This window comes from Passer domesticus, chromosome 8, assembly GCF_036417665.1.
Source record: "Passer domesticus isolate bPasDom1 chromosome 8, bPasDom1.hap1, whole genome shotgun sequence".
NCBI classification, from domain to species: domain Eukaryota; kingdom Metazoa; phylum Chordata; class Aves; order Passeriformes; family Passeridae; genus Passer; species Passer domesticus.
In genome coordinates this window covers 23,903,645-23,926,023 of record NC_087481.1, presented here as the reverse complement: position 1 = coordinate 23,926,023, position 22,379 = coordinate 23,903,645, and the positions used below count along the sequence as shown (strand labels likewise).

The 22,379-nt window shown below is 44.1% G+C and overlaps 2 protein-coding genes across 7 annotated transcripts in view; one reads left to right on the top strand and one right to left on the bottom strand.

The window, feature by feature from the left end:
• The window catches only part of CTNNA3 (catenin alpha 3), a 427,418-nt gene that overhangs the window by 202,498 nt on the left and 202,541 nt on the right, over positions 1–22,379 (top strand). The window lies entirely within an intron of this gene.
• LOC135306137 (uncharacterized) lies at positions 7,445–9,385 on the bottom strand. Its single transcript, XM_064429663.1, has 2 exons — positions 8,259–9,385; positions 7,445–8,216 (listed from the first exon to the last, which is right to left on the bottom strand). Exons 1-2 carry the CDS (start codon positions 9,383–9,385, stop codon positions 8,021–8,023), a joined length of 1,323 nt encoding a protein of 440 aa, XP_064285733.1. The 3' UTR covers positions 7,445–8,020.

The following is a 22,379-nucleotide window of genomic DNA, read 5'->3' as shown; positions in this document are numbered from 1 at the left end:
ACAACAACCCCCTGCCTTCATATCTGGGATCTCCCAGAGTTTATAATCTGACAAACATGTTTGGAATGAACTAAGGGAAAAAAAAAAAGAAAGATAACAGCTTTGATTTAAGGCACTGAATGGTTAGCCTTCCTTCTCTTATTTCTGTGCCAGATAAAACTCCCACCACTTCAGTGTTGCCATGCAATAAATTTTTGTTGGGTTTTTTCCCTCCTTTGACTTGATGATTCATTGAGATCAAACATTTGTTAAACTGCACCTTCTAAAATTTCTGTTTTATTATTTTTCTGTTCTTGGTATTTTGAGGGCTACTTGAAAAAATTGACTTTTTTTTTTCACCAGGCTAATCCCAACTCATATTTTCTAGAATTATTTTATTGAAAGACATGTAAGTTTCAAAAATGCTGTGTCTTGTTGTGTTTTTTTTTTTTTTTTTTGGTAGGCAACAGGCAAAGGAATGTATTTGCTATTGAGCTGCATGAATACTCAAGACATCTACCATGCAATGCTCCTCTCCTCAGGTTTTTTTTTTTCTGTTTTGGGTAGAGATTTTTTAAAGCTGTTGTTTCATTCTGCTCCTTTTCCATGCCTGCACACAGACAACCTCACCCCAAGAGCCCTAATTAGCTTAGTTGGGGTAAAGAACAGGCACAGAGCAGGGAAAGAACAACTAGACTGAGAAGGATAAAAGGAGGGTGGCTGGCATAAAGGAGTTCTGGATTGTCGCCATTGTGGAATTAGGTTAGAGGAACATAAATACAGATACTACAAAGGCAAAATCATAGGAGAAAGGAAAGAGAAAGAAGACTGCTGCATCTAGAAGAGTAGTTTTGGAAGAAAGCAAAAGCAGGACCTCTGATAGTAAAAACAGACATCAATTTCTTTAGGACCAAGAAGTCATGATTTAAAAAAAAAAAAAAAGATTTCATTAATTGTAATCAGCTTTAATGAAAAAGCTTGGTTCTTGTAAATGAGAAACTGAGGCAGTTTCTCATTTACAAGAGCTCTGTCAGACAGGGTTTGCAGTATAAGGGGAAAATTCTTGCACGGATTAGAATTGTGGCAACTTTGGAATAGACACCTCCAGGAATGGATGAGAACTGTGGAGAATGTTGTGGTATTCAATTGAAGCAAAGAGTTTGTACAAAACAAATGGGTTTGGGACAAGGGACAGATCTCAGAAAATACTGTCTGGTCAGCTTACACTAAGAGCCTGTTTTCGGGTAATGACACAGGCAAAAGGCTGTTTGCACACTGTGCAAAGGCTCGAGGCCATTCCTCATTCCCTTTTTGTTTTACATATGTCCACAGCCTCTCTGATATTTCAATAGAAGGACTCTCCATTTGTTAGACCAGTGCCAGGATCCAGGATCCAGGATCAAGCATGTTTCTTCAGGACCAAAGTGGGTTCCAGCAAAGAATGTAAAACCATATCAAACACTAAAACACACTGATGGCTCTGAGAGCAAAAAAGCAAGCACACAAACGTGGACTGTGCAGAGACTACAGCTGAGGAGTAACACCTCTTACTTCGCATACAAGAACTGTGAACACAGAGTTGAATCTGATGTCATGTTTATGTCTTTTCGTTTTGTTTGCCTTTAGCAATACAGCTTTACCTGTTAATCAACCAAAAACCAATGTTTCAGTTACCTTGCCCAGTGCATCAGACTTAGATACTGTATGTTTAACTCATTCAAACCCTGAAAAAACATTTTCAGCTTGTTTAGTCCATTTGCCAGTAGATACTTAGCCAATGCCAAACCCATTCCTCCACATCTTTTCCAATGGGTTATAAATCCCTCTGGTGGATAGAGTGTTTAGACCAGATTCCTTCCTGAAGCATCCTTTAAACCCCATGAATTAGAAAGCCTGAGTCCTGTGAAAATAGATTTTTGCGTCAAATTGAGTGGTTTTAGGCTTGAACAAAACAAAAAGAAAACTTCAGATATTACTCTCTATCACTCTGTGTATAAAAATACAGTCTTAGTATAATTGTAGCTCAGTTCTGTCTTCAACACCGAATCGTAGCCCTTTACAATTACCACAGGAAATGTTTTTCATTTACAGAGATAGAGCTTAACCAGCCTTTCCATCAAACACCAGAAGTAGTCCATGTAGCATTAGAAGGCTTACTTTACTGACACCCAGTATAAATAGGATTAAAGACCGTAGACACAGAGAAAAATAGTTTGTCCAACAATATAAATCAGATTATAAAGATAATTTTAAACCTTAGAACTTCAGAAAAGGATTTTCAACATCTGTATTTTTGCCCCAACTTACCTCAACAGTAACCCTAAAACAATTAAATCAATTAAAGAACTAGTTAAATATACAAACGAATACTACTTCTCTTACATTAGTTTGTTAACCAATGTCAAAAATATGAAACATACAACTCTACAAAACAACAATAGATTGTCTTTTACTAATACATAGACATAAGTGTAAAAATTCTAACAAAATGTGTTACGTGAACCTATCAATAATTCAGAAACTATTAATAAAAACATACGACAATTAAGAAAAAGTATAACTATAAGATTCAAGTTAATAATAAAACATAATTAAATAATATATGAGATAAATTAAACCTTATACTGTAGTAAAAAGATTTTAAAGATAAGCATTTATATATTAATTATCATAATTATATTTATAACAATACCTTACCTGCTCTAATATATACAAAAAATAATTAACAAAACCATCAAAAGAATATTCTTAATACAAAATGGAGGCAGAGATGTTTGAATCTGGAATGGAAGAAACTCTCAGAACTTTGGGCCTGTAAGCCAAAGTTTAGAATTAAACACAGGATTTGATTTGAGACCTTAGAAAAAGCTTCCAAACTAAGGTGCTAGATATGAAAATGCAGATTTATAGTTTAAAGCAGAAACACCTTAAGTTAAGGAATAGAAAAAATAAAAGTATTTAGAAAGGTAAACAGGGAGTTTAGAATGCAGTACTGTAGGTTTGTGTGTCATGATTTGCTAAGAAAGCATATATGGTAGCATGAGTCGATAAGATGAAATATTTAAAGATTAGGTCAAAACCATAAATATCCTTGTTAGCAGTGTTTTATTAGTCAATAAATCCTTAAGAGTCTTGTAACCAAGATTCTTGTGACCTTGTGAACCATGCAGTAAAGGTGTGAAGTGAACTCACCCTTCCTACCTATGTAGAAGGTAAAAAAATAAACCACATCATCAAAAACAACTCAAAGGCCCCATGTGTAACTCATTCAAAACTCCTTCCAATATTCGATAAGGGAGTACTGAAGTATCAGAGCCAGGTGCTGTCCTTGGGACACAGTGACCCCATGCACCATGACAAGTGGGAGCAGAGTGGCTGGAAAGCTGCCCGCTGGGAAGGGACCTGGGATCTGTCCTTTGGACCTCACCACCTCTTAGGAGTAAAGCATGTGGTAGCTGATGGGGACAAATAGGCACAGTAATGTGCTTGCCTGGCTCATTGTAGGTTAAAAGTGTGGAGGGGGAAGTTGTCACTTCCCAGGGAGTTGGGGTATGGGAGTCCTTGGATGCATTTGACTCAGGAAATGTTCTCACGTCATAGCTACAATGAACTGGCAATGGCTGATGTTGTACTTTTGTGCAGCCTAAATCCAGCTGTGTTCTGCTGCTAGACGTTTAACCAAGTCTAAAAATTTGCTAATTTAACATTCTGGTCATAATTTCCTCTGAACACCACTGCTGGTGTGATTGTTGTATAATAGTTGAGGTGGGTGTGTTTGGTATTCTCAGATACTCACTGGCTGTTGATTAGGGCTCTTATATAACACAGACTAGAGAATAGGTTCTGGTGGCCTTTCCCTGTTTGGAGGTCATGTAATCTTTCATTTGGGTATACTGAATAAGAGAAAATCAATTTTTGAGATATTGATTGGAACAAAATTTAAAAGGTCAAGTATAATTCTTGGTCTTGGAGTCTCTGGCTTAATACTCTTTTCAGGTAGGTATTAAGTATTAGGTTTGCCTGCTCATCATGGATCAGGATCATGAAATAGAGGATGAAATGCTACTGAAGGCAAGAGTAAATGACTTTCTGTATTTAGGACCACTGAATCAGGATTGTTCAAGGATGAAATAGTTCTGGTTTTATCAGTCTTCAACACTTGCAAGCATACCTTCAAATTATAACACAAGTTCTGTTTAGGTCTTCAGTGCATAAATTATTAGGTGGAGCAGAGTCAGTGGACAGTATACAGAAAAGGTTAATCACAGCCCTGTGAGTTCATGCTATAACTGAGAAAAAGACATAACAGATGTTATCAAAAGATAACACACCAAGAGTGACAGAAATGGTGGTTCTTTTCAGAGCTGCTCATAGACTGACCTTCTGTACAGCTTGATGGTTTGACATCATTGATCCATATTGATTTCATTGGGAAGTTCAGAATAGTTGCTGCCATTATTTAATTAGGGCTTTGAAGCTATTACAACAGCACATACAGCAGCTTCAGTGTTGTTAGAAACGTAATGCTTCACTTTCACAGCATTTTGTACACTGATAAGCCTGGGGAAGCTGCCAGCTCTACCCCATGGCTGGCCTTAGCACAGATAGGAGAAGAATGTTTGACAGCAGACAGACAATTAGAGGAAGAGGAAAACCTAACTGTACTTTGGATCTCAGTTCTTGGTGTGTTTACATCTTTGATTTAAAATGTTGTCCCACATTCTGCGATGATAGATTTTTGAGAGATTTCTTTGAAGTCACTAAATATTTAGTAGAGTTTTATTACTGCTTCCTTCTCTTTTCAGAGCTATAACTATTTATGGAATTAAGTGAGCATTTCTCTGTCCATCTTCACTGTTTTACTTTATGATAGCACATAAGGATGTGAGCCTATTTCTTGTATTGGTAGAGAATGCTCATCTCTAGGAGTGCACATCTCACCCTACCCTAGGATCCTACCCTACATCACAGTGGTTTTCTTCTCCCCTAGCTGGGGTTATGACAATGGACAGATGTGGTGAATAGGCTCCAGCAAGAGAAATTCTCTGGCTGCAGTGGAACATTGGAGCCAGAATTGCATGGAATGAGTTAAACTTCAGTCCTGAATCTTTAAAATTCTGTTTATCTTGCAGTGAGAGAAGGTTCTTCTCTTTAAGGGAAGTTAAAATTGTTCAGTGGGAATAAAACTTTTATGTCAGAAATTGTTCCCTGAGGAAGAATGGAATTATAAGAACACAGACTCGCCTGCCAGTCTGGTCTCTATGGGAATGACACCTTTTATAAACAGCATTTGTTCCTTTCTGAGTGTGTATTAAAGTGATATCTTTGGACATTTGTGGTGATAGAACTCTCAGACCACAGCCAAATTGCCTCCCACAGTGGAAGGCATTTGAATTGAAATAATTAGAAAAGTTCTGCTAGAAACATTTTAGTCATGGGGTTTTGCTATTGCAACAAAAGGCAAATCATGCCTCAGGACTATAGAAAGGTATTTACTTTAAAATCAATTGGAAAACTGGATTTATCTAACACCTAATAAACACAGAATTAATAAAAACTAATGCATATACAAAACATTCTTAATTGATTACACATGTTGCACTAGCACTTTTAGATTTTTAAAATGTATAATTGCATACATACATCCCCTGAGATTGCAAGCAGCTCATTACTATTGCAAAATAAGACATACTGGTAACAAAAATAAGAAATTTATTCTTTTGTTTAGATTCCAAAAATCAGAGGTGAGTCACAAGATAACTGAGATAATAATAACAAGATATGGTAATGATAACAAGATTTTACTGGTAAGTTCCTCATAGGCCTTAGTGTGACTGAATTAATTACAGCTAAATGGTTTGATGCTGAAGTGAGGGAGGATGCTTTAGAGGAGGTTCTCTACTGAGAGGTTTATTTTTCTTTCAGGGAAGATAGTATTAATATAAATCATATTAACTTACTGATGATAAAAAAATACAGCTTTAAATGCCACCAATGCTAGCATAATTTTTCAGGTTGGTTGACGTGAATATGACTGGCAGCAATCACCCCAGCACACTCATGTCTGCAGCTGAGGCCCAGTTTTTAATCCAGTATGCCTGGAGGGCTGGACAAACTCCCTTTCCCTGAAGGTACGCTACATTTTCAGGGTATTTATAAAAGTTAATTAGGGGAAGGAGGTAAGCTGAGCTTCACGCTTCTTCCACTGCTCTAAAATGCCAGCTCCTCCTGCAGCTGGTAAATACCAGAGCAGTTCAGAGCTGTGAACAGATTGCTCTGTTCAACTAATGTAGGGTATATGCTGTTGTCTTTAGGTAGGCTCTAAAGGAAATTAAATAATGTATGGGTTTTTTTCTGCTGTAATAGAAATGCATTATTGGTTACTGGTTTGACAAATTAATATTAGTTGAATAACTAACCCATCTGATTTCTTCTAATAGCCAGAAAAATGAAACTCTTAATTTTGTGTCTTCCACATAAGCCAAGATGCTGTGAGAAACCTGTGTCACTTCAGTGAGCTGCATTCCTTAAATTCTCCAGGGGCCAGAGGGCATTGGCTGTGATCCATTGGTTGGCCAACTCAGCTCTCCAGTGCTGATTCCCCACTTGGGGCCAGAGTAAAATTTTCGTAGAAATAGTTGCAGTTCTCTACAGCGTAGAAGAGCTTAATGAGGTTTAGGATGCCAGATTTCAAGTCTCCATTCCTCAGTTACTTCCACAGATGTTATAACTGTATCCAGCTCTGTCATTGTGTAGTCTGGAGACTTTGGTCTAAAGTAGCCAGAGTTTTTTTGAACATGTGATTCTTACCATAGAGGCTGGAAGCTAAATGGTAGGGAAGAAACCCAGTCATTTAAATACAAATAAGCTTGTAAATGCATTTGGTAAAGTATTTTAAATATTTGAAAATATTAGCTTTGGTGTTTAGCATTAACTTTGACGGGCCAAAAAAACCCCAAATATTGCAACTCTTCTAAATTTCCACCCTAGGGTCTAAACCTGAAATCTAAGTTGCAGGAATATTGCTAATAGTTTGATCTGAGATGTTGAACTTCTGAAACAGGCTGTAAGAGTATAAAATGTTCCTTGTAGGGAGTCTTGGATTTCTGCATTAAAAAATATTTAGCAATTCTTTCATTTTTTTCCAGTTAGATACTGGATGAGACGCTGTATGTGTGTGATGACTAAAGTTACCTCTGTAGACATGTGCACGTTTTCAAGTGAAGTCAGATCTCTGGAATACTTTTTGGGAGAAGGGTAGATGTAGCTCACACACGCTGCGGTTGCTCGGAGCGAAGGGGTGCCGGCTAGCTGCTCCTTGTGAGGCCGCAGAGGGGCACTACAAGACTGGCCGCTCCCAGGCTCTCGTCGAGACTGCCCGGGTAGCGGTGACAGCCGCGGCGTGGGTGACGCAGGCTATGGTGAGATACGAGGTCCCGAGATAAAGGAAAGAAGGAAGGGACACTTGTATGGGTTCCAAGGAGACTTTAATCCAAGGAGGGTCCAGGGACAAATGTCAAAGGAGGAGGGCTTCGGCTAGCCCTTATAAAGTGAGGGGGGCGTGGGGTGTGGAAACATGAGGGAACCAATGGTCGAGGGTAGAGGTAGGCTGACGCAATACAAAAGATCCAATAAGAAGCATGTGGGGGAGGGAGGAAGCCTCGAGGACAAATCAGGAACTAAGTTACGGATGAGAGACATAGAAGTTTCTCGAAAAAAGGAGGGGGGGTTAACATGACGGACAAGGGTAGGAGGCAGCACCACAGAGATTGACATAACCAAATAGGGGGAGGAACAGGGGACTTCTCACTTTGACAGGCAGGCCAGTGGCGGGAAGAACGGGGAAAAACAACTCCGGAACAAACCATTACAAGGGGTTACACGGGGGGAAAAGGAACAAACCATTGTTCAAACTAACAAAGAATAATTAACAACAACTTCAACTTATAGTTTTTTAAACATACAACGCCACATCTCCCCCTTTTTTGTTTTTTAAAAAGGAAGAGGATGTGGGTTAAGGGAAAATAAGGTCTTTGGTGTCTTAGGTCTCTGAGTCTTTCGGTGCGGCATTTTCCCACCAATCACCTTCCTGGGTAGTCGCAGCGGCGACTACAATTTTAGATGTTGGGGAAGGTTTGGATAGAGAAGCAGTTATTACTCTTTTCAAGATTCCAAAACACAGCATTACTAAGAAAAGAACAATGACAAAACACCCAATGTCTTTGATAAGGGAAAGCATCCACCCTGAAAGGCCCCAGTTTTTGAACAGGTCCTTGAACCAGTCCTCGTTTTCTTGTTTCACGGTGCCGATAAGGTCTTTCATTTCCTGAATGGATGCGTGAATCGACTTGCTTCTGGATGATAAGTTGAAACAACACAACCCCTCGAACTCCTGGCACCCATGCCCGTGTGCCAGCAGCAGGAAACCAATAGCAGCCCTGTTTTGCAGGGTTGCCTGTCTGGTGATTTCCTCGTCAGCTAGGAGGTCACTCAAGGCTTCAGAAGTTAAATTCGCCTGGCGTGTCACCCAACACTCGAGGTTGCCAAGCTCACTGAGAGACTTGGCCGCCGCCACCCAAGGTAGAAAAACAGAGACGGCAATCCTCTTAGACTTCGCCCAATAGTAAATTTCGCTGTCGCAATGTTCATCAAATTGGTCTGCACCCCTTTTTACAATTTTTGAATTTCTTTTAGCGTGCCGAATTGGAATTTGGGTCATGTTGGGTGACGCCAGGGACAAACGCCCCAGGGTGCAAGGGCCTCCTAGGAGACGAGAGGGGATTCCCGGGTACGCCCTATCTCCACAAATTAGGAAAACTCCCTTGTCCAGCTTTCTGGGGTACCCATCATCAGTGGATGGGGCGCTTATTTTTTCTACGTGTGTGCACCATGTAGATGCTCTAAACTCTAATTTATGTTGTTTGATGTTTTCGTAGAGCTTTGCACGGGACGATGGAGTGAAGTCAAAGTGCACGCAGTAGTCTGCTTTAGCCGAGCCCAATAGTTCGAATTCTTGGGGCTCGGCTTCAGCATAAGGCAGGTCGTACACCCATTTGCGCCACAGTACTAGGGGATTGGCTACTGGTGTTTTTGCGTAGTTCACAACCCCCCAGTACCGAAAGATTTCCACCCACTGATTCGGCGGATTGTTCCCGTTCAACTGGTTCTGGATGTTCCGGATGGAGTCAGGGAACTCCGCCCACTTTGATGGAATCCCCACCAGACAAGTTGACATCGGATTCTCTGCTGCTGGTGTAGAAAGACACAGATGGCTTTGGTTGAGGGCATGGGCCAGAGTCACCCAGACGTTCTTTCGGGGTTGTGGAACGATCCACGCGGCCACCAGGGACTGGTCCAAGGCCTTGAGGTGGAGCTGCCAGAAGATGAGGAGGGCGACAACGATCATGATGGATGCCTGAGGGAAAACAGAACATTATATAAATACACGGAATAACTTAAAATCTCTGAAGGGGACATAAATCAGAGGGATGGTATTAGGTTTCCTCTTCATCTGCGGCGCTTTCGATTTTGCGCAAAAGCGCCATCCTGTGGATCCTCCTCGCCGCAGGGGACGGTAAGTTGTGGTGTGATAGACTTGGACGGTGGCACATACGGTTTCACCCATTTTTTGGGGATCCATCTGACCCCTGAGGGAGTGGACACGCAAGCGTATCCACGCCCCCAGGTGACAAGACGGACTGGACCTTGAATTTCCCCGGAGTCCGGATCCCTGATAAGGACCTCGGGTTCCTCCTTGATCTCTAATCGGGAATGTTGATGGAAATGTCTTAGGACTGGCGGCTCCGGCCTGTCAAAGGAACAGTTAAGGAAGTTGATGGTGAACAACGCTTTGCAGAGCCGGAGGTGTGGGGTTTGAACCTGAACATCTCCCCGCTGACGGGCGAGGACTCGCTTTAATGTTTGATGCGTTCTTTCTATCACAGCCTGACCGGTGGGGGAGTGTGGTATTCCTGTTCGATGTTGGATTCCCCAACTTTGCAAAAATTCACCAAACGCCCTAGAGGTATAAGCTGGGCCGTTGTCGGTTTTAATTAAAGATGGAATTCCTAAGACTGCGAAGGCATGTATTAGGTGTTTCTGTGCATCTGTTGCCTTCTCCCCTGTGTGGGCCGAGGCGAAGACAGCTCCCGAGAAGGTGTCCACAGAGACGTGGACGTATCTGAACCTCCCAAACTCGGGCATATGAGTGACATCTGTTTGCCACACCTCACAACTGCGGAGACCTCTGGGGTTTACCCCAGAGGTGAGCGATGGTAGAGCCGATTTTTGGCAGTTCGGGCATGTGGCCACAATTGCTCTGGCTTGGTCACGCCGCAGATGGAATTGGCGGACCAAGCCCGGAGCATTTTGATGGAACTGTTGATGGCTCAGCTTGGCCTGCTGAAAGATGTTAGGTTGGCCAGCCAGTTGTAAAGGTGCGGCCAGAGCATCTGCTCTGCGATTGCCTTCTGCGATGAATCCTGGGAGATCGGTGTGCGACCTCACATGCATTACAAAGAAGGGTTGCTCTCGGTGGGAAACCAGGTATATCAGTTGCGAGAGCAAGCCAAACAAAATAGGATTGGAGACCTCTTTGAGCACTGCATGTTCTGCCCGGGACACTACACCTGCCACATAAGCTGAATCTGTAATCAAATTAAAGGGTTCGGAAAATTTCTCGAAAGCCCTGACGACTGCATCCAACTCAGCAATTTGTGGAGAGCCCTCCACAATCTTCACATCGGCTTCCCACTGTCGAGTTTGAGGATCTTTCCAAGTCACTACTGACTTGTGGGACCCTCCGGATGCGTCCGTAAAAACTGTCAGTGCTTTGAGGGGGTGGCGACTTTGGATATCTTTTGGAACCACATTGAACTCAGTATTAAACAATTTGTGGCCGGGATGATTAACAAGAATTTGCCCGGTGTAGCTGTCCAAGGCAAATTGCAGGCTCTCATTCTCTCTAAGTAGATGTTCCACGGTCTCTTTTGTCATCTTCCCCGTAGATGTCTTGACGGGGAGATGAATGCATGTGAAATCGCACCCCGCTAGCATTCGCAGGCGTGCTCTGGCTCGCATGATCAACTGGGCCATCAACTCTTGTGGCTTGGTTATGCTTTTGGACAGTTGGTGACCAAGGAATACCCACTCTATTATTAAGAGGGGATCCCGTTGGCCAACGTCCCATTGGAATATCAGCCCGTGGAGGTGCGGCAACTTACCCAAGATGATAAATCGGAAAGGGAGGTTCTCTCGGCATCGATGGGCTTGCCAAGCTGTGATGGCAGACTGAACCTTCTCGAGTGCTGTCCTGGCCTCCTGGGTCAGGGCCCTCGGGGAATCCAGCCCCTCTCCCCCCTTTAACAAATTGAAGAGAGGGGACAGGTCCCCCGTGGTGAGCCCCAGCCAGGGCCTGATCCAGTTCAAGGACCCACACAACTGATGTAAATCTCTCAGGGTCTTAGGGTTGTCATTTATCAGAATTCTTTGGGGTGAAATGGTTCGATTTGTAATTTCAAGTCCCAGATACCTCCAAGGCGGCAGGTGTTGCACTTTTTCCTTTTGCAACTCAAATCCTGCCACCGATAAGGTTGTGATAGTGTCCTCTAAGGCACGTGCAAGCATATCGCTGTCGGGGGCACATACAAGGACATCGTCCATGTAATGATAAATAATGCAGTCACTCTCCCTTGCACGCACTGGGGACAGAACATTCGCGACATACCACTGGCAGATGGTAGGGCTGTTCTTCATCCCTTGCGGGAGAACGCGCCAGTGGTAGCGCTTCATGGGAGCTTCTCTGTTGATGGAAGGCACAGAGAAGGCAAACCGTGGCGCATCAGCTGGGTGAAGGGGAATTTGAAAAAAACAATCTTTAATATCTATCACTGCCAATTTCCAATTTTGGGGGAGCATAGATGGGGAAGGCATGCCTGGTTGGAGGGATCCCATGTCCTCAATAACATTATTTATCTTTCTCAGGTCGTGAAGGAGGCGCCACCTGTCTCCCCCCCGCTTACTGATAACAAAAACTGGGGAGTTCCAGGGGCTGTTGGTTTCTACTATGTGACCTTTGGCTAACTCTTCCTCCACGATCTGAGTGAGCGCTCTTAATTTATGTTTATTCAGCGGCCACTGCTCTACCCAGACTGGTGTATCAGTTAGCCAATTGAGCCTGAGGGTAGGGCGCTCTTCAGTGGCCGCACCTAAAAATTTTGAGGGACAGGACGGTCTAATTTTGCCCCCCACTGGGACATGGCATCTCTCCCCCACAGGGTAAATTTGGAATTCAAAACAAATGGGCGCACAGAGGCCAATTGCCCATTTGGCCCCGTAATTTGAACTATGCTCTTGGATTGTCGTGCCAATTGAGAACCTCCAACACCTAAAACTGAGCTGCTCACGTTTTGCAACTCCCACTGTGGCGGCCATTTGTGTGGGGGAATGACCGTCACGTCTGCCCCTGTGTCCATCATTGCAGCGGCTACTGCTGACCTCTTGGTCTCTGACTCGCCCGGCTGCACAGGCCAGCACCGCCGGCAGCAGTAAGGGGGGAAGGGCACTCTCCCACTAGGAGACTTCCTAGGGAGAGTATTTAAGGCAGAATGCCTTCAGAAGGGCGAGAAACCCCCAGAGCCGTGAGGAGAGAAGCTGGGCTGCGTCCCGCAGGAGAAAAGGCTTTGGACCGCGTCGACAGGGAAAAAGGAGGTGTTTATTGATGGTGCGTCGGGCGCGGACAAAAAAGCTTGCTCGGCAAGGTCTTATAACTAGAACACAGCGACCAATCTAAAATTTTGAGAGGAGGGAATAACGCATAACAAACAGCTCGGATGTCCAGTGTAAATAAATTAGGGGTTGAACCCTGACCTCTAAACCAATCATTCAATGTCCAGGCCAGAATGTTCTGGATGAGTGGGCAAGGACCCTGAATAACAGACAGGCAGTTAGGGAGGAATTTAGGAAAGATAAAGTGTAGCTGACGGGACAATTCAGAAGAGGGAGAGAGAGAGAGCCCGGGGCAGAACCATAAGCAGGAATGGGGGGTACAGGAATAAACCAACTTAAATTAATGCACCCCAACACATCATCCCTTGAAGTTGTATAGAATGCCCCTCGCTCTTAAGGCCACACCACACGAGGGGCTTTTCCTCTCCCAATACTTCGGTGTAAAGGACCGAGAGATCCAGATCATCGCACACGAAATAAGGAATGGGAATTGCTTGTGCGACAATCTGGTCTCCCGGAAGGAAGAGGGGGGGATGGACACAGCGCACCCAGAGAGTGAAGTATTCCGGCTTGGGTGTTAAAATTGCAGGAATTACTTCAATCTCAAGGGGAGTGTTTTTGGTGTCTGCGACAACGAGGTACTTGCAGTCTAACGATGACGTGTGCCGATGGGTCTCCGCCTGTTGGATGCGGGAGAGAAGTTCAGGCTCAGGACGAATGATGTGCCAGTCCTGTGAACGAAAAAGAATAGGTTTTGTAAGTCTCATCCGGTATGGTGCACGACAGTCACTGGTGGTAACTCGACTGTCGTGCTTTTTGTCTATCATGTCCCCGCGGTCTGCCCAACTTGTATCGCAGCGTGGGGCAGATCCGCGCTCATCAGTTAGTTTTTTGATGGTAAGGAACAAGAGGCATTCTCCCCCCTCTCTCTGTCTGTTCCCAGTGGAGCTCTGCCTAAAAACGGACATCGGTTAATGAAGTGGTCCTCATGTCCGCAGTGAAAACATCGGTGTCCTGGTGGTAAAGGGGCTCCCACTGGGAAGGTAGGTTTCCGGGGTGTCGCGAAGGCTGCTGCTGCAAGTTGATCGCTAGTCGGGTTTGCTTTGATGATGTCTTCGATGACAATCATCGCTTTCCGGGTGCACTCTTCTATCAACTGGTCCAGGGTTGGAGGCGGAGACGCGGGAAGGGCTAAGATGATTCTTTGACACACTTCGTTGGCATTGGTGGTAACAATTTCTAGAATGAGCTGTTCTTGCAGCAGCTGGTCCTCTACCTTCCTCTCGACTGCTGCTCTGACTCGATCTACAAAATCTAAAAAAGGCTCCGCAGGAGACTGTTTAATAGCAATATATGGAATTGATGGTTCTTTGGAAGGCATGCTATAAAACGCACGCTCTGCCGCATCTTTGATGGAATCTAAAACTTCTTTCGGAATCCCTCCTGCTTGTTTTTGTGCCTTGCTCCAGTCACCCTCACCAAAAAGGTGGTCTAGGGTGATGTCATTACCCTCAATGTCGGTAGCACAAGAGTCGCTCTGCAAAATTTCTGGAAGAAGGTCCCCTGCTAACCTCTTCCATGTTCTTTCCCATAATTTATATTCAGATTGAGGGAGCAGGCAACTAAACAAACGCTTTAAATCAGCAGGGACCATTGTGTTAGAAAGTGTTGCCTTTAAAACGCTCTTAAAAAATTCGCTTTTTTGGCCGAATTCCCTTTTTGCTTTGCAAACGTCTCTTATGCTATCGAACGAGAGGGGTTCCCATCTGGGATTCCCTCTCGCATTATAGGTAACAGGAGCAAGGAACAGGGGATTCTCATCATCAACCGGTTCCTGTTTCCCAGGCCCCGTCCCCCGGACTCCCACGTCGCCGTGGGAACCGGAAGGAGGAGCGTGGGAAATCGGAAGGGAGTGGGCGGAGCTTTGGGCGGAGTTTTGGGGTGGAGCAGAGTCAGCTGGCGATGTTGTGGTCATGGGAAAGTGGGAGGGGTCACCGGATGTAGGAGGGAGCAAAGGAGGAGGGGCGATCGCGGGAGGAACGGAAGTCATGGCCACAGAGGAAGAGGAGGGGTTTGAGGGAAGGATGGCGGGATTTGGGGAAAGCGCGGGAAGGAAGGGATTCTGGGAAGGAGAAGTGCTCGCCACGAGGCGACCGCCATTTTGGGAGATCGGGGTGGATGTTATAGAATTGCCGCCATGTTGCGGCACTTCTCCGGGGTAAGTAAGGAATGGGTTAGGAGGATTAAAGAAACCTTGGGCGCTATTGGGATCAGCTACGGGATATGAGGGATTGGGAAGAGGGTCTAGGGTAAGGTCCCTGGCAGTGTGGCCAGTACCGCCAGGGTAAGGGTACCGGGGGGACCGGAGGGAGCCAGGGAGACGGTAGCAACCCTGCGTCTGCTGTGGACGGGTTGCTCCCCCCTGTCCACCCAGTGTAGGGAGCAAGGGATTCGGAGAAGAGGGTAGGGAAAGGGGTTGAGGGAGAACTGGGGATTGGGCCGTTGAACATTTTTTACTTTCCCCTCCACAATCAGAATTATCCTTTTTAACAACTTCCAAAATTAAAAGAAATAATTTCATGAAACCTTCCTTGACTGCGGGATCAGCCCTCTTGATACATTCTGACAGCATGCAGCCCACAGCCTTCCAAAAATTCCTGTTTCTGATATCACTAGGTGACGTTTGGGGGAACTTAAAAAACATCCAACGGACGAACCTTTTAACTATACCCTTAGAAAAAGAACCACCCCCCTCCCTCAGGAGTCCCACAACTTGGGTATAGACTTCTTTCTGTGGAGTGGACAGACGGACACCCATCTTGCCCACTCGACTTCCACCCTCCCCCTGCCGGAAAGGAATAAAATAAAATTGAAAGAAGGGTCAGCCAACCGACAGTGGGAAACCTGATAGCCCCCAAAATGGGTAAGGTAAGGAGACGGGGAGCTCACCAGACCGTTGGCAGGCTGAAAAGAAGCGGCAGTGGGGGTCCTCGGTCCCGAAGACGTTCTTCCACTCGTCCAGGGAAGGGTTGCGTCTTCGTCCCCTGGGAGCACCACCGGACAAAAGTCGGCGTGCTCACACAGAGGCGTTGGTGCTGCCAGGAACTCTAAATCCAAAGGGCCGATGCCCACAAGGAAAGTCCTCTCCGGGAGGCTTCCTCACGTGCGTCAACGTCCCTCTCAGGCGGCGTCGAGCACGGTGCCAGTGATGGTGGAGACGGCAGAGAAAGCCCCACGGTGGCGCGCCAACTGTAGCTCACACACGCTGCGGTTGCTCGGAGCGAAGGGGTGCCGGCTAGCTGCTCCTTGTGAGGCCGCAGAGGGGCGCTACAAGACTGGCCGCTCCCAGGCTCTCGTCGAGACTGCCCGGGTAGCGGTGACAGCCGCGGCGTGGGTGACGCAGGCTATGGTGAGATACGAGGTCCCGAGATAAAGGAAAGAAGGAAGGGACACTTGTATGGGTTCCAAGGAGACTTTAATCCAAGGAGGGTCCAGGGACAAATGTCAAAGGAGGAGGGCTTCGGCTAGCCCTTATAAAGTGAGGGGGCGTGGGGTGTGGAAACATGAGGGAACCAATGGTCGAGGGTAGAGGTAGGCTGACGCAATACAAAAGATCCAATAAGAAGCATGTGGGGGAGGGAGGAAGCCTCGAGGACAAATCAGGAACTAAGTTACGGATGAGAGACATAGAAGTTTCTCGAAAAAAGGAGGGGGGGTTAACATGACGGACAAGGGTAGGAGGCAGCACCACAGAGATTGACATAACCAAATAGGGACTTAGGGGGAGGAACAGGGGACTTCTCACTTTGACAGGCAGGCCAGTGGCGGGAAGAACGGGGAAAAACAACTCCGGAACAAACCATTACAGGGGGTTACACGGGGGGAAAAGGAACAAACCATTGTTCAAACTAACAAAGAATAATTAACAACAACTTCAACTTATAGTTTTTTAAACACACAACGCCACAGGTAGAAACAAAAGCGAAGGTATTGATATGTTGAGATGCCCTTGGAGACCTGTGATAATGTGTGAAAAGTGAGTGAAGTGCTTTGGAATGCAGGGTCAGTATCTGGGCTTGTGGATTTGTGAGCTGGAAGCCACAGCTGGGTGAAGGCACAAGCATGAGGGATCAAGCTCTGAGGAGGGAGATCTGAGGAGTGTAAGACAGGATGGGAGACAGTGGGGACATAAACATTTTACTTGGAGAGGACGTTTCTGTGGCATTTGGGAAGGCTGACATTGAGGATGACTGCCTAGCACCCCCAGGACAGCTGGGAGTGTGTCCCTCCTCTGTTTTCTGCAGCACAGGGCTGCTGGCTATGGCTCTCCCTTGCTGCTCAGGGCCCTGCCAGGGCTGTTCTCTACTGCCTCACAATTCCCACATCTTGATTTGGTTATAGTGCAGTATCTGGTAAGGACAGTATTAGCTGTATTGAGGACTTCTCCTTGTCAGGAAATGGATTCAGCAGGCATGACAGACTGCATGTGCATCTCTTCTTAGGCACATCCCCTGCTTGGGTTACAGAAACATTAAGATTCACAGGTAGGTATTTCAGTTATTAATGAAAAAAATACCATTTTTAAGGTGCTTGTTTCACACTACATTTTGTAGTTGTGCTTGGAAGGCCAAGGAAAATGTATTTTTCAGATTGCCTGGCATAATGTGGTTGGTGTGATGGCAAAATCTTTAGCACTGGTAAATTTTGTCTTCATTGCTATTCAAAACAGTGAGGAATTCAGATTTGGGACAGTATTTTTTATTAAACTAAGACATACGGAAGTGGCATCTAGAAACATGTGCTTTCTGCTGACACTTATGAATTCACATGGAAAAGATTGAAAATAGTGGTGTGTGCAGTGAATAATTCTACAGTGGCAAATGCATTTTATGAACTGTGAAGTGAAAAGGATAAACCTAAGTTTATTTTGGTGGAAAAGACTCAGAAGAATGATAATAATATAATTTCTGTATCATTTCTTTAGTGATTGACATAGCTGTTGGAAATATGCTGTTTCTCTGGCTTCATTCACTATGGTTTATTTAAGTTCACTATTTATTTTAGTTAGTGTTCTATGTTATTGTTTAGTTTAAAAGAGGAGGAGTCTTTTGTAGGAATCTTCAGTATTTCAAGATGAACTTCTCAAAGCAGTGTTTTAGAAACCTAATTTATGGACTGTGATGACAAATCTAGTAGCTAAGGCTTGTTGTCATCACATAGTTTATTTGGTTAACTGGAATAGTGTTGGATCAATCTCTCCTCCTCTTGTATTTTATTCATTTAACAGCATATGTGACTTCTCCAACAAACATAGCCAACAAACATAGCCAACAAAAGGGAGTTTTTAGCTTTGTTTTGGGATGAAACACTGCCCTACCTGACCTGTTCTGTCTGGAAGTGACACCTGGAAGCAAGAGGCACAGGCTGAAACCATATCAGGCTGAGTGGTGTGATATCCTGAGACAGGTGTCTGATCTCTGAGTGAGGAGGGGAATTGGATGCACTATTACTTTCTGCTAACAACCTCTTCAGCTGTTCTTTTTGTGTATCATTTTCTGAATTGCCCTCTGGGAACTGGCTGTCTTCTGCCTATTGATTGATTATAGAGGGAATGAAGAGTGCTATCTCTAGATGGCCTCCAGTTTTGTGCATTGAAGTTACTTGGAGAAATTCACATGGGTGCCTGGATCCAGCCTGAAATTTCCAGTACAGGAGGGGGTACTGCATTTAAGGATTAATACAGTTGTGCCTCCACTCAGTACAAATTCTTAGTTTAAACCCTCAAGCTGTTTTGAAATGTAGTTTGAAAATGTTGCAAATTGAAGGGGATTAACAAGATGTACATGGAATTTGGGACAAACATTCAGAAGGGGCTTCCACTGTTTGGTACGTAATCAGCATCAGTGTGAGCTGTAGGTAGTGTGTGTTTCAGTAGGCAGTTTCTGGAAGTCTGCTTTTCTTTCAGATGGTAGCATTGAGATGTGATTAGGAATTCCAGCAGACACACGTCACTGACACGTGTTCTTGCTTCTCGTGTTAGGTAGCATCGTGAACTGGAGGGAAGGGAAAGAGGGGAAAGAGAAGTGTCTTTGAAATAGTTACAGTTCATGGAAAACACTGGAGCTACAGTCCCAGCTGATTTCCGTTTGCCTTACTGCTGGGGGAAGTAAAGGATTCAGAAGAGATGGAGCTCAGGCAACCTTGCAGTGTCCATCCCTTCATTCCTGATGAGACCTAGACAGGTGAAGAGAAGGGGAGAACACCAGAAATTAGCAGCTCTCCAAGCATGGGATTTGGACAAACATTTTGTCACCAACAAATTATCTGGATAAAGCAGCATTTGTTTGTGAATCATTCATGAGCAAGCGTTCCTCTTCACTTATATATTATTAACTTTGACGTAGTTTGTGAACAAATGTTAGCCCTTGGGCATAAACTGTTTGCTTGAATTATTTGCAATTTATTGTTGATGGCGTGCAGTTGCTCACCTGGGTCACAGAGTATTGTTTCTCCTTCGAGGTTCAGTGACTGAAGAGTAATGAATTATGTGTAGGTAGCAGTGAGACACAGTTCTACTCACTGGTGCTGTGGATTTGTACTAAGAGGTGGATGCCAGCCCTGGCTCACCAAGGCCAGAGGTCAGCAAGTTGTGCTGCATATTGCCAATAGGTGGGAGCACATAATTTGGAAATTACCAGTGTGTATTTTTTCTGTCCTACATACTTTTGCTAACATATCTGGCTGTTAACTGTCACAGGCAGGATCCTGACCAGTGGAGACCTGTGGCCTGATTTCTTATGCTTGTTCTTGTATTTGTATGAAATCCCGTAACACTTTTGTATGTCTCTCTTTTGGATGTGGTTAGCTGTAACATAGCACTAAATTAACTGGGACTGATCTTTAGGAGATCTGAAAAATAATTGCATGTGGGCACAAACATTATACATGGGGTAATTTTATGGTTTGCTTTTATGTCAGGTGGATTGTTCTGCTGAATTCTGGCAAAGATTATTTTTTGTTCACTTTACCATTGTAAACTAAGTGAATGGTTCTTTTTGGACCTGTATGGTAGCAGAGAGAAAGTCATATGAAAATTAAATTACTTGGAAGTTTAGAAAATAGGGAATAATAATAACTTGTATCTTTTAGTGATTTTCAGTATCATTTGGAGTACCTGAATAGAAAGAAAAAACTTAGGAACAATATACTACATATATGGCATTCATTCATTTGAATCTTTAATATTTATTCTTGAAGACATTTCGCCCTCTTCTCAAGGGCTTCCTCACACCACTCTATTTCTGCAGTCCATTGTTAATGCAGGATGTATGTGTATATGTATGTAATGCAGTCCTGTACACAAATGGTAAACTTCTCTGTGTGACAGTAGATTTTATATTATTGTTTAAAAGTGTGAGAAAAAAAAGGGAAAACTATAGTAAAAATACAACATCATTTTAATAGCACATTGAATTTGTTTATCTATTCATATGTGTTATAAGTAATTGGTATTTTTTATATGCTACTATTTACATTTTATAGTGTATTTTTGTAGGCAATACTATTAACACAACTCTAGCTAGTATTACTGAACAATGTAAAGCCATATTTTAGTGGTTTTATCTTCAATAAAAAAGCTCTTTCAAAACCAGTTTTTCCACATCTTGAAATGTTGTTTGAGCTTCAGATGAAAATTATATGTATATAGATTAGAATGAGTACTACAACAACACAGTATATATTGTTTTGGCTATAAAATATCTGTATTTAGAAACAAAACCAAGGGAAACCTTCTGAAGACAAGGAAATGAGTACAAAATCAGCACAGGAACTGGCAGGAGCTCAGTAGTTCTGTCCCGTGGTTTCCAGTGCTGCCTTTTCTTGCTGCTGGGAGAAGGTGAGGACAGTGTGAGGAATCTCTTTTTGTTGGTGTGTAAAGTTTCACTGCACTCACACTCCCTATGCTGCTGCTTATTTGATTGGACACTTAAAATTAGAAACTTACTTGGCATGTTTTCCTGGCTTGAGGCTTTCACAAAATAATTGCTATTTAGCTTGGGTTCTTAGATAATGAGGCTTAAATACTGACATTTCTGACTGTGGGCCCCCTTGGATACAGCTCCCCAGAAAGTCCCACTGTGGGCAGGCTCTGCTCAGTTCTCAGAAGCCTCAGTCTTACACTTTGTTTTAAGAAGAGTCAAGACTGTGTGTACTAAATATGAGTTGGTTTTACTCTTGGTTGGTTTTGAATTTCACATTGTGTTACATTGTCTTCTGGGGCTTTATTCATCTATTCCTCTGTAAAATGCTATTTTACAGAAAAAAAGAAAATAAGAGGTAAGAAAAAAAGTCTGAAAATAATGTGAGGAACATTCTTGTAATTCTCAATCTACTAATTGGTGTACATGGAGGATTAGTAGATGAGTCTTGAGGACATTCCAGAAACTTCACAGAACATGTGTTCTCCCAGGTGTTTAGCACTGCTGAGGTGATGGGTTGGTTTGTCTGCAGTTTGCACGGGATCCGTGTCCATTAGCTGCAGCAGTGTCAGTGCTGTTAGAGCACCAGTCCGATGAGTTGCAATCCCAAAGGTACGGGTATGGATTTGAGAGCACACTGCACCTGGAGGAGTGTGCTGCTCTGCTCCTCTCTCATACTCTGAATCTCTTCCTGTGACCTTAAATCCAGTGACTGGGTAAGCAGCAGACACCCTCTGCCCTCACCTCAGTGACATGACAGGACTGTTGTGAGGCTTGGCCATGTTCCTTCCACTGCAGGGATAAAGCTTTTGGCTTCAAAGGGAAGGGAAGTGCAGCATGGGAGGGGTGAGTGTTTTCAGGGTGCTGTTTATAGTGTAACCTAACTTTGCTGGCTTTTGTGGATACAGAACTAGTAAAACCTGATAGCTTTCTTAATTCTCATCCTTAATGGAATGCCAGAGGTCCATCTGAGATGCTCTGCAGTACACAGCAATGACAGTGTTGCATCTAGAATGGCTTTGCTTGAGCAGAGTTTGTCACATATCCTGAAGAGGCACTTTGGGTGACAGGAAACTACTTCAGTCTCCTGGAAGTCACTATCAGGATCCCCAGATTTGTAGGACTCGTTTGGCTTCTTCACATAGGATATGCAGGGATTGCTGTGGTTGCAGACCTCCCAGAATGAGGGATGAAGGCACGACAGTAAACTTTTGTTGTCCTTTTTCACGTGACAGTCTTAAGGCAGTGGAATGGCCCCAAACTGTGTGCTCTGAGATCTTTTGCAGCTCCTGAGATGAAGGGTTGCAGATTCACATTTAAAGGGGGAAAACCTTACATGAAGGACCTCCAGAGTTGGCCCTGGCTCTTCAAAGATACAAAGTCTGTGAACAGGGGATTAGTAATCAGAGGAATTCAGGGACAGAGAAAGCTCAGGGAAGAAATGAAAAGAGAGAAGTGTGATTTCATAGCAGATGCAATGAAGGTAGCAAAAGACAGGCTGTGCTAAATGTAATCAGGCATTGATTCCCTTTGGGGAGTGACAGAAGCGGCAGTGCTGCCGGGGCTCTGTGCCAGTTCCATCCATTGCCAAAGTACCCATACAGCTGTTGTTTGGAGATAGCATTTCTCTGGAATGTGCCATTTTCTTTTATTCCTGGGAGGGGGAAGTGATAGCTAGTTTATTTGAAATCCATC

Excerpts from the sequence above, each read along its gene's own strand:
- LOC135306137 (XM_064429663.1), bottom strand. The coding sequence starts at position 9,385 with ATGATCGTTGTCGCCCTCCTCATCTTCTGGCAGCTCCACCTCAAGGCC. Across the intron at positions 8,217-8,258 it reads AAACAAGAAAACGAGGACTG|GCTTTCCCTTATCAAAGACA; the intron begins GTTCAAGGACCT and ends TTCAGGGTGGAT.